The following is a 16,930-nucleotide window of genomic DNA, read 5'->3' on the forward strand; positions in this document are numbered from 1 at the left end:
GTAAACTCCTAGCAAAAGTGAAGAATGAAAATTCATAGGCTAATTTCAGTAGACGTGAGGAAGGGGGTACAAGTGACGGTGAAAAACAAAATACCATACGCATAACTTGGATATGTCTTAGTTGCATATGAAATGAGGTGTTTCTTTCATAAAGTTTCATTCTTGTCTGCATAAAAATACAATTTTGTATATTGATCTTTGCATTTTGCTTACAGCATACAAGACAAAATAAGTAAATGTTAAACCGATTGTTATGAATAGTCGGAATAAATATATTTGTGGTAGGCCTATCAAATGTTCGGTCTACATAACCAATGATTGTGTGATAGGATACTTCTTATTACTGTGCAAAATACCGCTGTTTTGGATGAAGCAGTGAAGACGCTGTGGTACTTACCTAATACACGGTGCTACTTGTTTACCATATTGTGGGATATCTTGCCTCTAAGCAAACCGTTTTCACTCAAGCATGAATTTAATGACATTGTCTTTATTGATTTTTACCAGCACTGACATGTGCTCATTTGCATTCTTGGCTTAAACAGGGCGCGGACATCAATGTGGCTGACAATCAAAGCCGGACACCACTGATGGTAGCGGGCTAAAGGCGCCTGGAATACGGTCAGCTATCTCCTGAAGGCTGGCGCTCTCATCAACCTGAAGGACCAGCAGAATAGGAACTTCCTCCACCTCGCCATCAAAAGTGGCGCCAGACTTCATCATCTGGGATGTGAAGTCGTTAAGGTAAGCCTAAGTTAGAGTTTTCGGAGGGTCCTTGTTTTATGATACTTGTTCGGGCAATAAATACATAAATAATAACTCTTCAACATGCCAAAAAGTTTTCACTCATGCAGTGCTATATTATCCCCCTAGGAACTTTGACTATCACCGGGCACCTATATTCTGTTTGTTACTTGAAAAGCATATATTATAGTTTTGATATTTGCTGCTAAATTGAATAACAAACAGGTGTAATTTTGGTTTATTGCTTTACAACTAACTGACGCAAATTTCTATACTTAGAGAACTTTCTTGCTTGAATTTTTTTGTCTTGTCAGAAATTGTATAATGGTGTCTGTAACTATTTGTTTGAAGTTCATAATTTGGGACAAAGTGCATACCGTGACTGTTGCTGTCAAACCTGCGGATGGTCGTGGGTGACCCCGGGCCCTGCCTGGTTACCTTCCACCATAATGCTGGTTGGCGTCGTATAAGTAAAATATTCTTGAATACTGCGTAATGAATAACACCAATGAATAAATAAATAAATAAATATTAGACTCGGTGCTTCAGTAAGGCAGCACCACTCTCGTAGCGTGGAGTTCTATTTTACTACAGCAAGACACTCAAATGGAACAGAATTCAAGAGGCTAAACCTGAAACCAAAAGTACACAAAATCTTTCTTGTTCCTTTCACCTTTTTTTTCAGAATGTGAAGAACCTGTTGAACGAGAAGGACGATTTGGGCTGTACACCGCTCCATTACGCGTCTAAGGAAGGTTATCTTTCCGCTATTGATGATCTCATCGGTCTTGGTGCCATGCTGAACCCGAAAAACAACCAGAAACAATCGCCATTTCATTTTGCAGCCAGGTAATCTAACTGATAACAACTGAAATGGGATGATGTGGTCTTTATTGAGAGGGGCAATTATTTTAATGCCCTTTCTGGCCATAGTTTGATTTCTAATTGCATGGTTGATGTTGACTCACATTGGAATTGTAACTCATAAAGCATTCTATATTATGTACCTGTTTCATTAAAAAATATATATTCTTTGACGCTTTTAAAACTATATTTAAAAAAAGAATTGTGAAATTGAATCCGGCATGTTATATAAGAGAGCGATAGCAATTGAAACGTTTGGTATACACAAATAAGTCAAAAGCTGCTAGTGGGAAAATGGTTTTTATTCTGGGTGGCTACGATGATAAAAGATGAATATGGGCCTGAAATTTATGTCTTGTGAAACAAAATTGTCTAAATAAGCAAGGGAATGAATACTTTGAAAAACACGCCATTGTTTATGTTAGCAGAATTTTGTTCTCGTGTGATGTAACTTTGATATATCACATTTAAATATTTACTTTTTTTAATAACTCCATGGAAGAGATTTGAAAGAGGCAATTTTTTTTCCACGCAGGATTTGGATTTGTTAATTACCAGTCTCATGTTTTATTTATACTTAGATACGGGCGATACAACACGTGTAGGCGTCTCCTGGATAGCGAACAAGGCGCCAATATCATTAATGAGTTAGACAGCGACGGTCGATCTGCCCTCCACATAGCCTCACAACATGGGCACATCAAAGTCGTTTCCCTTTTGATGCAGCGGGGCGCTGCTGTCCACAAGTAAGCAAAAAAAAAAAAAAAGAAAAAAAAAATAATAATTAGAGAAGCAAAATTCCATAGAAAATCTGCTGTCAAGTTGTGCATTAGTGCAGCCCGCACTGTCAAATGAAAAACAGTCAGTTACAATGATTGAAAGTCCAAAGTGGTTGAGTAGTCCAGTACAACCTGGATTGCTCCGCGTTACCGGGCGTTTAGTGCCTTGTTCATAAACTGTACGCAAGATTAATCTGGCTTAAACATTGGAATTAACGTTTTAGGGTTGGCACAGAGGTATGCAAGAAAACATCAGTGTCCCATGATTAAAAATAAAACAGCTTTTCCTTTCGCGGTTTCTGTGCTCTGTGTGGTACTATAGATGGCAGCAGAGATTGTTCTTTTATGGTGTTCATGAGAACATTATGCTAGATTAACAGAATACTCAACAGAAGCCAGGTTAATATAGCAGAAGGGGGTTGTGGGTTTCCCCATGGTTCTGTCCGGTTTTCTCTCACCGTAATGCTAGCCGCCGTCGTGTAAGTGAAATATTCCTGAGTAGGGCGTGAAACATCAGTCAAATAAATAAAATATAGCTGACCAACGATCTACCTTTAGTATATGAGTATTACGTAACACCACTGTTATTTGAGAACTGTTCTCTTTCAGAGATTTTAACGGCAATTGTCCCTTACATCTGGCTGCTACCAATGGTTACACCCAGACAATGCGCCTACTGCTCAGCGTTCACTCTAATCTTCTAGACTCCAAGAACAGAGAAGGCGTAAGTAGCTGGTTAGCATAGATAATGTGCTTCATAACAATTTCTGGTGTATTTTGACAACTTGGACAAAACTGCGCATATCGTTACATTCTTTGTTATTTCTCAGACCTGTAACTATATTCGGAATGTCACCATTTACTATATTTAAATTATCACAGGATGAGTCACTCGTGTCTATTTTTATTTTAATTCATGTGAAAATGAGTTGTACGATTTTAAATAAAGAAAAGAAATCATTTTAAGTTGGGTGCATTTCCTGAAAAGTTTATATCCAGCTCTGTACTGTGTGGTCATCTAGGATACCTCGCTCCACCTAGCGGCAAAAGAAAATCAAACAGCGGCGATAACTCTGCTGTTGACGCTGGGGGCGAAACTGGAACGGAACCACGAAAAAGTGACATTCTTTGATCACATCCTCAACAGTCGGAACAGTGATGCTGCCATGGCGGTTGTGACTCATGACAGGTAAAATGAATACTTCAGGAACCAGTTGTGTAGACTGTCTTGATTCAGCCCATACGCCCTGGGCAAATCAGATTGTGTGTTTGTATTCAGTTTCGGCAGCGGTCTTATGTCAGAAAATTTGTTAGTGGTGTGCGGTGGTTTCCCCGGACGCAATTGGCAAGCCCGAGATAGGCGATTTGTCTTTAATCACAACGTTAAGCAATAACCAAGTATAAATAAATGAATAAACTGGTTTATCATAATTTAACCATTAAGCTGGGAATAAGCGGGTTTTTGGTTAATACCTACATGTGATAACGGGGTGGTTGCTCCGGACACAGGACCGGACAGAGTCGTGTCCCCTTTTCATATTTTCTGACTTTATCCATATTAGTCATACTAGGCCACTTGGTGTTTTCAGGTCTTTCTCTCGCTGCACCCCATCAAGCCAGAGCAATCGCGTCAGAAAGGATCTAAAGTTTCTCAGAAATATATCAGTTACATCAAACAGACAAAGAGAATTCATCTTCTTCAGTTTTAAGCACTGATCATTCTGCGTGTGTGTTTTAGGTGGCGGGAAATTATGGAGTTGTGTTCCACCACTTACAGATGCCCAATCATCGGCCTCATTCAGCAGCTACCGGAAATAGCCCTTGTAAGACAAGCGACCATTGTAATGGTCATTGTTCATTGTTCCTCATTGTTCATTTTTTCGTGTTGTCAAATTCATGTTTTCAGTGTCATAAATGAGCTAAAAGAAAAGACAACAACTAGATTCAACATATATATGAATCAATAAATTAATCCACGTGAAATTTAAACAACATACCTTTTTATTTTTGTGATGTATCATAACACAGCTATCGCAGTTGAAAGTAAGCAAAACCAAGCACATTGAGATTTTAACCAATCAAACTCGATTTATTTCTACAACCTGGGAAAGCAGCTGGTCCCGCTGGCGTGTACTGAACCTTATTTTGCCTTTTAGCCATACGAATGACGCAACGCCATTCTCTAACATGACATGTACCTCATGGATCCCTAAGAATTTCACTGTCAGATTAAAAGTTAATTTATAGAGCTATCAAGCACGTCAGAACAAAACGGATGCTTGTTTCCATCCCTCTTCCGAAATAATTATGGATATAGAATTAAAAAAAAAACAATGCATATATATTGTAACAATATCAGACTGGTGTTCGAAGTCAGTTTATTTTCGGGAGATATTATATTTCCGTGATTTACAGTCAATCCACTTTACAAATGTATACAGAAAAATGATAGAACAGAGATGCTTGAAGCTTTGGTCTTTTATATTCCAGGTTGTCCTCGATAGATGCCAAACTTTTTCTGAACATGACAGAAATCACAAAAACTTCTCGGTAAGGATATGAGATCAGATACGTTTTGTAAAGGGAAAATGGCTGATATAACGGACATATTAATTTTAATTTGAAATTGGATTCAAATGAGGCCCTGTGTGGTATGGTGGTGTAATTAATCAAATTAATCAAGTTCTATAAATAAATGATTAATTTTTTTATGTTAGAATGTTAAGAGCCCTAAATATAAGGTTCATTTATGGAAAATGTTCAATGCTCGAAAGTCAAGAAATTATAAATATAAATATCGTTAATTACGCGCTCATAGTTGAAAATCATTATGAAGAGGTTTGTGTCAGTGTTTTATGTTGTTTCAGGTAACCTACAACTTCAAGTATCTCCAGTGCCCAATAGCTTATATCAGAGAACAAAAGAAGCTGGGAAACGACGTATCGCCTATGTCGTCAGTCAATGTGAGTTCTCTTCATTCTCAGATATCAATGTGTCCCGCCACAGTTGTGTTTTATCTTCTCTGTGAGCCGGACCGCAGTCGCGTTCACTTCATGACATTGACAAAGAACACGTTGATCTCACGTGGATCGATTTGTCAAATTCTATTAATTGCATCAGTGAGCTTTTATCCTATTTTCATTCGACTAGTCGAATTCAACGAGTCGATACGACAGATCGTTCCATGGGAACGTGGCTTAAGGCGGTTCTGGTCGCAAGGAGATACTTGGCCATGGTTAGGGAATCCTTCTCTCACTGTTTTTGAAGCCGTGTTGACTGTAAGCGGTCGACGACTTTGTCTCACAGTTTGCCCTTACTCTAACTTTCGTTGAGGACCACTTTGTCTTCCGTCAATCTTGTGTGGATATTTGTACTTCACATAAGGCAAAGATCGTCAGTAACTTGCCAGTGCTAAGGGGTTTATACCAAGCACTTTTTCACAAATAAAACTGACCACCGTCTTATATAAGTAGAAAATCCTTTAGTATAACAGTTAACAACAATCAAAAAAATAAGTAATTTAATAAATAAATAAATAAATAGGACGGCCTTGCAACCTACCTTTTTGAATGGGTGAAAGCAACGTTAAAACTGTTGGAGGACTGAAGATCTGTATTACTATTCATTTGCAATAGGTCTTACGTGTCATTTTGTTTGTTTTTCTTTCAGGCTATGGTGAAGTTTGGCCGCGTGGACTGTCTCGCTCATCCAGTCTGTGTTAATTTTCTGAAGATGAAATGGTAAGCTATGGTATTATTGTGGTGTGGGGCTTAGGTGTGACGTTGCCTAAGTATTAATAATAATAATCATATACCGATAGCCGGTCATAGCCGTGAAGAACAGTGGTGTCAGACTTAGAAATCCAATATAAAGTTACAGACCTTTCTTCACTCTTTTACCCCTACTCGTGGCTCTGGCGAGATATAATAAATAAATAAATAAATATAATAGATGTTGAATTGTTAATTGTCTTTTTGATTCAGGAATGCCTACGGTATGTGGTTTCATTTTTTCAACCTGGCCATATACTTGATTTTTCTGGGCCTTTTGACGAGGTTCGTGACAGTCCACACTCCCAGGACTGACCTATCATTCGCCGGAAATAGATCAAACTTGACAGAGCCCAACCGGATGTACACACAGCCCGTAAGAACGCTCACTTTTATCTCTTACTCCAGAAGTTAATTTTTTTTTATATAATAAGCATTCGCGATAAACGAGAGATATTAATTTGGAACTGTTCGTCTGTCTGTTTGTCTACCTGCGTGTCTGTCCGTTTTTCACGTTTGGTTTCCTTGCAATAACCCCTGCATTCCTCTGACTTTGCTAAACTTTATGTACCTCTGTAATTGTGGAATATTTTGGAAAATTTTGTCTGTAAGTTCATTTTCTGCTCGCCTGTCACGTCATATCAAGTTCGTAAAATAGCCTCGTGCATACATAAATTTTGCATATTTAGTGTGGTATTTACATTCTCTGAACTTCTGGTTGTATTCGTTTATTTTATTATCAAATTTGAAGAAATTTTTAGAGCTGTTGTGTGAGCTGTGCCATTCGAGCTGCCAATGTATCTCTCCACAGTGATTGATAATTACCAGGAAATGTCATCTCGCCATTGTACTGTCTACCTATCATTACTTTCGAAATTACGCCAAAAGAATGCACTAAATAAAACAAATTCTTGTTTTTTATTGGCAGATCACAGCTGCCTCCATTGTATCTCTGTACATTATTGTCATCTTCTCAATCATCAACATGATTAAAGAAATCGCCCAAATGATACACCAGGTATGCCATTCTTATCCTATATATAGGAAAGCAACTCCATCAGCTTAGGAAATGTAGCCCTCTAAACGGATTATTTTTAGTGCATAGTTATAATTTGTAGCGTCTTGTCCAACCATTAAGATATTTAACATTTAATCCTCAATCCTAAATGTTGTTTAGTTTGCCAACACAAAAAGTAACCGAACATTGGAGTAGAGATGATGTATATTATTGTAATTAATGTATTTATCGAAGAAAAGCCTGGGATGATTAAAAAGGCGCCAAACGATCACAACAGACGTTTACCACAAGTTGAAACTGCACGCGCGTTTTCACTTTTGTCTATAACATAAAGCAGTGAGCTGGTATGAAAAAGGCCATGAATGTCCTGTAGTGTCGTGCAATCTACTCAAGTGTGTGTCCGCCAACCAAGGTAACATATACATACCTATGTAAAAAAATTACTCATTTTAAAGATGGAGATGTTTAAGGGTAACAAAACACTTGTCTTTGCAGAAAAAGCGTTACTTTCTGGACCAGAGTAACTTGATGGAGTGGGGCTTGTATGTAACGACCACGGTGTTCACTGCCCCATTCCTCACCGGGTGTTCCACGCATGCGCAATGGGAAGCCGGCTCCATTGCCATTTTCCTAGCCTGGTTTAACTTATTGCTATACCTGCAAAGGTGAGTATGAGACGGCTTTAGTGAAAAGCTGAAACGATGAATGCATGCTCCGCAGCTGTATATATTCAGCGGAGCGATCGAGGACTCTAGTGTATGTTACCGCTATTACCGTGTTTCAGAAAAACAAGAACCAAATTCAATTGAACCAAATTATGATTAATAATTTCTTTGTAATGCTGCTATTTTCTGTCACTTCAATTCTTCGAAATAATCATTACCGAAAAAAAAAAAACACATTTCCCCAACAATTTGATTAAGTACCTAGAGAAACTGCAAAATCATTTTGCATGGTGTGGGTTCGATCCTGTCCTTGGACGGGGAATTTATGGATTTCCTTGCCCACAGTGACAGTAGCGGTCGATATTCCACGTGTGGCTCTTGCAACAAAATACCGTTCGCTGAAAAGCGCCAGTCTTCCAAACTTATATGGGGAGAATATCTATACGTCATATGTGTGAAAGTTCGTCCGTAACTTGCTCAAAATATGTGGTTTACTACGGGCACTCCGCTTACCTAGACTCATAAAACTGCAATTGCATGAGTGAAAAAGTCCTGAGTATTTGATTAAAAGAATGATGATGATAAACAGAATTCAAGTAAATCAAATCACGTCCGATCAATCAATGGCTTCATTTCCTTACAGATTTGACTTCTTCGGCATTTACGTGGTGATGTTCCTAGAGATAATGAAGACTCTGCTACAGGTGTTATGTGTCTTCTCTATACTAATCGTAGCCTTTGGACTTTCCTTCTTCATGCTCATGGGAAACGAGGTTTGTGAAGTGCGGTCTACCGCCTCACAGTGTGCATTCCAATACGTTTATATTGACACTTCTGAAGGTAACCTGCAAGTTCTACCTGCCTGTGTTTGTGTTCGTGCTATAAAATATTTAAATATAGGCTTCGTCAGATAGCCTTGAAATTATAGTGGTAAAAATTTACGGACAGACAAACGAACGAACGGATACAGGCGGATAGACGGGCATGCACTGTCAGGAATTTCCGTTGACTAATACTAAAGTTGAAGAAAGAAAGTTCTACCAAGCATCAAAACCTTGAAGTTATGTGTCTGTCTATGTCGGACATTAGAGGATAACTAGATACTGTTGGACATTTTGTGGAACTTTCCAGGAAGTTTATCAAAGATACTCTGTCAGATTCTTGAGTGTTGTAGGCTTCAGTTCAGAGTGAAAACTAATTGACCACAATATCACGCATCAGACAAAGGTCATTCCCCCCCCCCCCCCCACACACACCTGGAAGCCTGGAAATGATTGCTGCAGGATGTAATGGCAGGACATAACGGCAAATAATGGCATGACATAAGGCAAGTCTACAATACAGTTCCGTTATAAAAAAAAAGGTACAATGTAATACCTAACACTTTTGTCTTGTACCAAACAGTTGGCCCGTGTCGAAATTTTTTGTTTGGTACAGGACATTGTCCGTGTCCTGCTGCTCAATTCCAGGCTACATCGTATAAGGGTAAAATTCTAGACTATGATCTTACACAATTATGAATTTTTGCCGTTTAATTCAGTAAGTCCTTTATCATTGAGATGGCATGCTCGAAACTATCCACGGCTGGTTCAGCTGCAGGTCTGAATGTCGGAAGGTTGGAATGTTTGCCCTGGATTCTTGGCAAAGGCCGGTAATTTCCCCTCGGCACCCTATTCCCCTCACATCCACATATAAACGTAACCAACGTCACAGAAGTAAATCAAAATCTTCAGTGAACGTCACAGAATCTAAGAAATAGACCTTTTGAATGGCGTTTGATCACAGGAAGTGCTTGAAGTTTGACTACTTGACGTGCTGCTTTTTAGGATTATATTTGGACTTAAATCAAAATTTGATTTTAAGGCTTATTTTTTTTTTTTCTGGAAATTGAAACTTTGTCCACCGCAGTCAATGTTAGGATTATATATGGACTAATCGTAACAGTATATACTTCGAAGTTACCGCAGTGGGGTTCCTAAAATTTTGTAGTATTTTAAACAGAAATAAAGGCAAGTAATTAACATTATGCTTGTATGAATCTAGGGCCTATTGCACAAAGCCATTTCTGCCTTAATTCAAAATTTAAAACTTCTTGACAAAGCTTAATTTAGGGTACTGGAAGTTGAAATTTGAACAGGTTTGTCTAACATTGATTAAGATGCACAAAATTTTAATTTCTAAAGCCGAAAAATAAGCTTTAAAAGCTTATTTCAAATTTTGACTTATGTCAGAAATAGATCCCATAGTTGGGAAGCACGTTTCGTCTTTCTTGGCAAGTCGTCTTTCACAAGTGTAATACACACAAAGCGAACAAGTGACATTAAAGTGGATGGCGTGGTTTGTAGGGAGTATGAAAGTGTGTCGTAAAAGTGTCGTTGACGGAAAACAGAAAACCGGAAGATAAATAAGTCGGTATAAAGTGAGTGGCTGTCGGCGTCCACAGTTAAAATAAATTTACATTTCGGGAACGTTTAGCTGTCAGCAAAAAGAAAGAAATCTGTGGAGAACTAGAAAAAACGTCCTTGTAAAGCTGTACCTTTTTGTTATCATTTTGTTATCTGAAGTCCCATAAAGTTACAGCTGAGCTGAAAGCTTCAATCGCGTATTCACGGTAGCCACAATATGGCTGACGTATTGCCGACGCTGTTATTAAGCCATAACCATTCACTGAACAAGCTGGCATGTTTGATCAAGCTCTTGCCGGACCAGCTGCTGCTTGATGGAGGGAAGCAGAAGAAAGTATCTTATGCACGGTGGACTTTCTCCTCCCATAAGCGAAACTGCCATTGTGGGCGTTAAACGGAAACCAACTTTTAAAGGCAAAATTGAATCGAGGCTAATATGAGAGTTTCGAGTTTGAAAATGTTATTGCTAAATGTAAAAAGAGCCTTACTGTATCATGTGACTTGTCAAAAATATCAGGGGGAGTATTTGTGATTACATTTACGATGTCCAAGTGCTGTTGAATTACTTGCCAGTCGAATTCATTTATCAATATCGTTAATTCATTTGTTGATATCACCAATTCATTTATTGATAATTCATTTATTGATATTGATATATGTTACTATTTATCCATTAATCATTTATTGATATCGATAAATCATATATTGATATCGATAAATCATTTATTGATATCGATAAATCATAAAGCATGATATAATCTCCATTTCATGGACTACAGCCGGGATACTGGGTACAAAAGCTGTCCAACATGAACCTGTACGCCTTTGAAGAACACAAAAACCAGACAAAAATCCCAACTTTCACAATTATTCTTAAAAGCCGCTGTTATTTTATTCGGTTGTCTCATTAGCTATCTTTTATGGTATTACAACATTACCGTCCTATACATGTTACGCCTGTCCTCTCCCCTTGGTAAACATTGCTCCATCACTCATATCTATAAATTTAGGCAGTGAACCACGGTTCTTTCTTAATTAATCGAATTAAATGACATTCAATCCTTACAGCACTCTCGCGCCTACTCCACGCCTGGGCTTTCCTTGCTCAGAACGGCCATTATGATGTTAGAGCTGGACTACATGGATTCCTTCAACAGTCCTTACGTCGACCAAGATCCTTCAACCCTTTATTTCAACAATTTAACTCTGGTCATGCTGGTTCTCTTCGTCTTACTCATGCCCATACTGCTAATGAATTTACTGGTAAGTCAAGGGTAGTGCCCATACTGCTCATGAATTTACTGGTAAGTTAAGGGTAGTGCCCATACTGCTCATGAATTTACTGGTAAGTTAAGGGTAGTGCCCATACTGCGCTTGAATTTACTGGTAAGTCAAGGGTAGTGCCCATACTGCTCATGAATTTACTGGTAAGTTAAGGGTAGTGCCCATACTGCTCATGAATTTACTGGTAAGTTAAGGGTAGTGCCCATACTGCTCTTGAATTTACTGGTAAGTCAAGGGTAGTGCCCATACTGCTCATGAATTTACTGGTAAGTGAAGGGTAGTGCCCATACTGCTCATGAATTTACTGATAAGTGAAGGGTAGTGCCCATACTGCTCATGAATTTACTGGTAAGTCAAGGGTAGTGCCCATACTGCTCATGAATTTACTGGTAAGTTAAGGGTAGTGCCCATACTGCTCATGAATTTACGGGTAAGTGAAGGGTAGTGCCCATACTGCTCATGAATTTACTGGTAAGTGAAGGGTAGTGCCCATACTGCTCATGAATTTACTGGTAAGTGAAGGGTAGTGCCCATACTGCTCATAAATTTACTGGTAAGTGAAGGGTAGTGCCCATATTGCTCATGAATTTACTGGTAAGTGAAGGGTAGTGCCCATACTGCTCATGAATTTACTGGTAAGTGAAGGGTAGTGCCCATACTGCTTATAAATTTACTGGTTAGTCAAGAGTAAAGTCTATACTGCTTATGAATTTGCTGCTTATTTTCATAAGCCAAAAATAATGAATGTGGTGCTCATGGATATACTGGTAAGTCCCGTCCTAGCTGCTTACGCTACTTGTGAGTTTCCTGGTAAGTCACGAGTAATGCCGCCGTAGGTCTTCTGGTTTTGAATATACTTGTAAGTCTAGAATAATGTCACTAAAAATGCTCATGAATACACTGGTTATTCTAAAGTAATGGCTATGCCTGTAATGGATTTACTGGGATGTGTAGAGTAATGTTCATACAACTTATGAATTTACTGCTAAGTTTAGTGTAGTGAAGATACCACATGTGAATTTACTGCTAAGTCTAGTGTAGTAAAGATACCACTTATGAATTCACTGGTAAGTCTAGTGTAGTGAAGATACCACTTATGAATTCACTGGTAAGTCTAGTGTAGTGAAGTTACCACTTATGAATTCAGTGGTAAGTCTAGTTTAGTGAAGATACCACTTATGAATTCACTGGTAGGCCTAGTGTAGTGAAGATACCACTTATGAATTTACTGTTAAGTCTAGTGTAGTGAAGTTACCACTTATGAATGCAGTGGTAAGTCTAGTGTAGTGAAGTTACCACTTATGAATTTACTGGTAAGTCTAGTTGGTGCTTATGAATTTACTGGTAAGCCTAGATGGTGCTTATGAATTTACTGGTAAGCTTAGAATGTGCTTAAGAATTTACTGGTAAGTCTAGATGACTTATGAATTTACTGGTAAGTCTAGATGGCTTATGAATGCACTGGTGAGCCTAGATGGTGCTTATGAATTTACTGGTAAGTCTAGATGATGCTTATGAATTTATTGGTAAGTCTAGATGGTGCTTATGAATTTACTGGTAAGCCCACGCTTGGTTCGTATGGATATACTTGTCTAGAGTTATGTTAACAGTGTTCATGAATCTACCCATAAGTCTACACTGTTCCGCCCAATGAACATACATGTAAGTCTACTTGCCATCATTGAGTCAAGTCTACTCATGCCAGTATTGATCACAGACCAAATGGTAAGTCCTCCCATACTAATTTTGGCTAAATGGTAAGTCCGTTTGCTTCTATGGCGCTCATGAACTTCTATGAGGAATTATCAAGACTTAGGCTTATAATGCTCATACATTTACTGTTTGATGACGATGCTCGTGTCTTGACGGGAAGACCCCCGTACTCATGCAGGCTTCCTCTCCGTTCGCGCGTCGGAAGGTCCCTCAGCAACCTACGGATGGTCGTGGGTTTCCCCGGAATCTGCACGAATTCCTCCCATCACAATGCTGGCTGTTGTCCTATAAGTGAAATATTCTAGAGTACCGCGTAAAACACCAACCAAATAAATACATTAATCGTGACTGTTCATTTACACTATATCACCCTTAAGCTTAACAAAGGCCTAACAAGTTGCCAGTAGACAGGATTAAAATAGTATTTATTGTAAATGTTATCTATTTTGACTATCTAAGAAACTGTACCATTTAAGTGTAACATTGTCACATGTAACATATGTCATTATAATAAGGGGAAATCACTCTCACTAACCCTCTTTTCGTCTGTCTTCAGATTGGCTTGGCTGTAGGTGATATCGAGGCTGTGCAGAGAGACGCTCGCCTCAAAAGACTGGCTATGCAGGTGAGCTTTGCTTTGCATTGCATTGATGACATAGCTTTTCTTGTTTTCCACTGCATTGGGGAAAAGGTGCGTGCGACAGTCACATGAAGAACATACCATGAAAGCTGACCTTATTCATTATCTGAAAGTTTGATTCAGACGAGGATAGGGTTAAAACAGTTTAGTACATGGTTTAGTGGATGCTGATGTAGAAAATATCACCGTTTGGTATCAAGCGGATTGTTTTTAACGCATCGTTGCGTTTTACAGGTGGAACATCACACTGACTTGGAACGTAAAATGCCTCAGAAAATCCTTGAGAAAGTGGACAAAGTGGAGTACACTGTTCATCCCAACTGCGGCCAGCAAATGATGATAGGTGTAAGTATCCGGCCGACATTTATATACCTCTCTCAGATAACTATGTCGGATAGTTCTGTGGTACAAAGCCATATCTGTGATAATCAGACTTCACATTTTCAACACAGTCATGTCGCTATATGTGGAAAAGTGGCCGAAAACTACCCGTGGTGTCTAGACAATGGGAGATGTTCAACTAGCTTAAAATGCCAGACAAGGTGTTGTGTTGTGATTATGCGGTCTACCATGCCGTATTGTCAGATCGTTGAGAATTTCGAATACTTTATAACACATTTTCGATAGAAAGGAAGGTCGTATTTGGTTCACAAGACTAATAATTCGCCTTCATTTTATCATATTGTTTACATGTGCAATCCATGAGCTAACGATGCATTGCGGAAATCTTTACGCTCCCTTTACAGTTTTCTTAATTTTCGAGAAATATCGGAACGAACAGAAATATCTGCTATTTTTTTTTATAACAGTGTATGACAAATTGGCTAAACTCTTGTGATGTCAGCGTAAGTTACATGGATTAGGGTTTCGATTGTTACAGTTACTGTTGAGGGTCACTTCCGTGTCTGACGAGCATCCAATGGACGATAACAGTTCCTGCAGGGGAGGGTCGTTTGTCAGTAACTCTCGTCTGTACGAGGAAATGTACAAACAGAAACAAAGGTGAGAACCACATCTTAGCGAGAAATAGTGACACCATATCAGTATTTATTGACTGAAAACTGTCTAGAGATGGTTTTGCATTTACATTTGGACTTTTGTTTGAACTTTTTCTTTTCAAATTGTTTCTATTCACAATCTAGGCATCTAGGAGAAAAAAGTATTTCCATATAATTTATAAAGCATGGCTGTTAAGTCAATATATTGCTGAAATTTGTTTACGTAATACACTGATATCTTTTTAACATTTTTTATTGAAATGACGTTAAATTAAGAGCTTCGTAATTTGATATTTTGAATTGGTTATACAAACCGTTAAACTTAAGTCCTCCACACTAAAATCACGTGATATACATTTCTGTCGTCTGCGCAGGATGAAGGATATGTCGAGTATGATGAGTAAGCAGAGCGACCTGCTCAGAATGATCGTTCAGAAAATGGACATCAATATGGAGGACGATTTCCGCGACGAGGGATCTTCTACTTCAGATAGTTTGGAGAGCCTCAAATCTAGCGTCGGTTTCGCCAAAAATCCCTCCTGGACCAAACCTGCCAATGTCTTTAAGCAGTCAGCGGTCATCTCAAAATGGAAGAAAGATATGAATAAACACCCTAAATCTTAAGGATGACGTAGGTTGTTAAATACTGGACACAATTCTTACCAGAAAGGGTCACTTCAAAACGAATTTGTGTGATTTGTGACAGCAGGCGCATAGCTCACCTGATTAAGAGAAGTCATATGAATTGTTAGTCATTGTAACATCGTGACCTCTACTCGTTAACTTGGAAGTCTTTCCTTCATTTTATATTTGAAGTTAACCCCATTTTTACAGCAAGATGCAGGGTAGTCTTCAATGTGCATGGGCAGATACTGAATGGTGTAAAAGCAAAGTCTTTTGAAACTTAGATCGGACGTTGGCCAAAGAGTTCGCAAGTTCCAACCAAGGTTCAGACACTTGATTTGTTCAAGACTTCAAAGGTATTTAGCGACCGGCTGTGGTTTCTACCGATTCCCCTTTGTGTTGAGATAAATTGTTCTTAAAGGAAAAGACCTCTAAAATCGAAGTAGGTATCACTAAATAGACCACTTAAAGCTATGCACAAATATACTTTCATTTATTTTTTTAGGTTTTTGTGAAGATACTGAAAGGCGTTCAAACATTTGAATTCTAAGGTGGGCTTTAGGGACTCTGACGTGACATGAAGTTTTTTCAACTCTAATCACGACACTAAATATTTTAATAACTCATTTTACCCATGAGTAAAAGATTACTGATGACAGATTCCCCAAAATTCCTTCCTTCTGGTGAACATCAGAAAAAAAGGTGATGTGACGTCAGAGTTCCTTGATACCGTCTAATTATTATCTAATGATACCGAATAATTATTTTTTGCCTTACTGAAGACTAGGCCAGTCAAACAAATTCTGTAAGAATATATATAGGTATCAGTAAATGTTCTTGTTTTGTGAATGTGGTTGTTGTTGTTACGGTTGTGGTGTAATTGGTAGTTCTCTTGGCTGTATTTATATTAGCGATATTCAAAGGCTCTTGTGATGAAACGTGGGATTTGATAGTCAGATTCGTTTAGGAAAAGTTACAGCTAAAATGAACCTGTGTGTATCAATTCGACTTAAATCTGCCTTGGCAATTTTGTATGCTGAACTAAGTTTGTGTTACGTTTACTACATCGATTTGTGCGTGGCTATGTTTTTCTCTTGGCCAGTAGCATATGAGTTGGGAACGTATAAAATTCATTCGAAATGGCACGAAATTGTTTTGCGGATTTCATTCGTCTTATTATTCCTCTGCCAGTACCCGAGGCTTGAGGATAATTACAGACAAAATTTGAGTTTCGAGTCTCTACGTTTAAGTTTGATTAAATTATGGCAGTTTTGAACTTGAAGAATTTTCCAGTATATTTTTCAAAGTGATTTATTGTGTTGAATGGAAACGTGATAAATGGCTTCATACAAGTGGCAGATTAGATTTGAGGGTCAGGTTATTTATTTTATATTCAACAAAATTATGGCCATTATTTTGTTCTGTT

General features: G+C 38.4%; 1 protein-coding gene across 1 annotated transcript in view; it reads left to right on the top strand.

Annotated features, from left to right (window-relative positions):
• Nucleotides 1-16,715, top strand: part of LOC135471220 (transient receptor potential cation channel subfamily A member 1-like) — a 30,164-nt gene extending 13,449 nt beyond the window's left edge. The window contains 19 exon segments of the mRNA XM_064750343.1: nucleotides 546-598; nucleotides 600-744; nucleotides 1,430-1,593; nucleotides 2,190-2,354; nucleotides 2,997-3,111; nucleotides 3,410-3,576; nucleotides 4,126-4,210; nucleotides 4,878-4,937; nucleotides 5,255-5,350; nucleotides 6,057-6,127; nucleotides 6,371-6,533; nucleotides 7,086-7,175; nucleotides 7,671-7,840; nucleotides 8,484-8,613; nucleotides 11,314-11,508; nucleotides 13,799-13,867; nucleotides 14,117-14,227; nucleotides 14,763-14,884; nucleotides 15,255-16,715. Coding sequence (XP_064606413.1) covers nucleotides 546-598; nucleotides 600-744; nucleotides 1,430-1,593; nucleotides 2,190-2,354; nucleotides 2,997-3,111; nucleotides 3,410-3,576; nucleotides 4,126-4,210; nucleotides 4,878-4,937; nucleotides 5,255-5,350; nucleotides 6,057-6,127; nucleotides 6,371-6,533; nucleotides 7,086-7,175; nucleotides 7,671-7,840; nucleotides 8,484-8,613; nucleotides 11,314-11,508; nucleotides 13,799-13,867; nucleotides 14,117-14,227; nucleotides 14,763-14,884; nucleotides 15,255-15,504 — 2,421 coding nt within the window. The 3' untranslated portion in view covers nucleotides 15,505-16,715.
• Nucleotides 16,716-16,930: the final 215 nt, after the last annotated feature.

Source organism: Liolophura sinensis, chromosome 7 (assembly GCF_032854445.1).
Source record: "Liolophura sinensis isolate JHLJ2023 chromosome 7, CUHK_Ljap_v2, whole genome shotgun sequence".
Taxonomy (NCBI): Eukaryota; Metazoa; Mollusca; class Polyplacophora; order Chitonida; family Chitonidae; genus Liolophura; species Liolophura sinensis.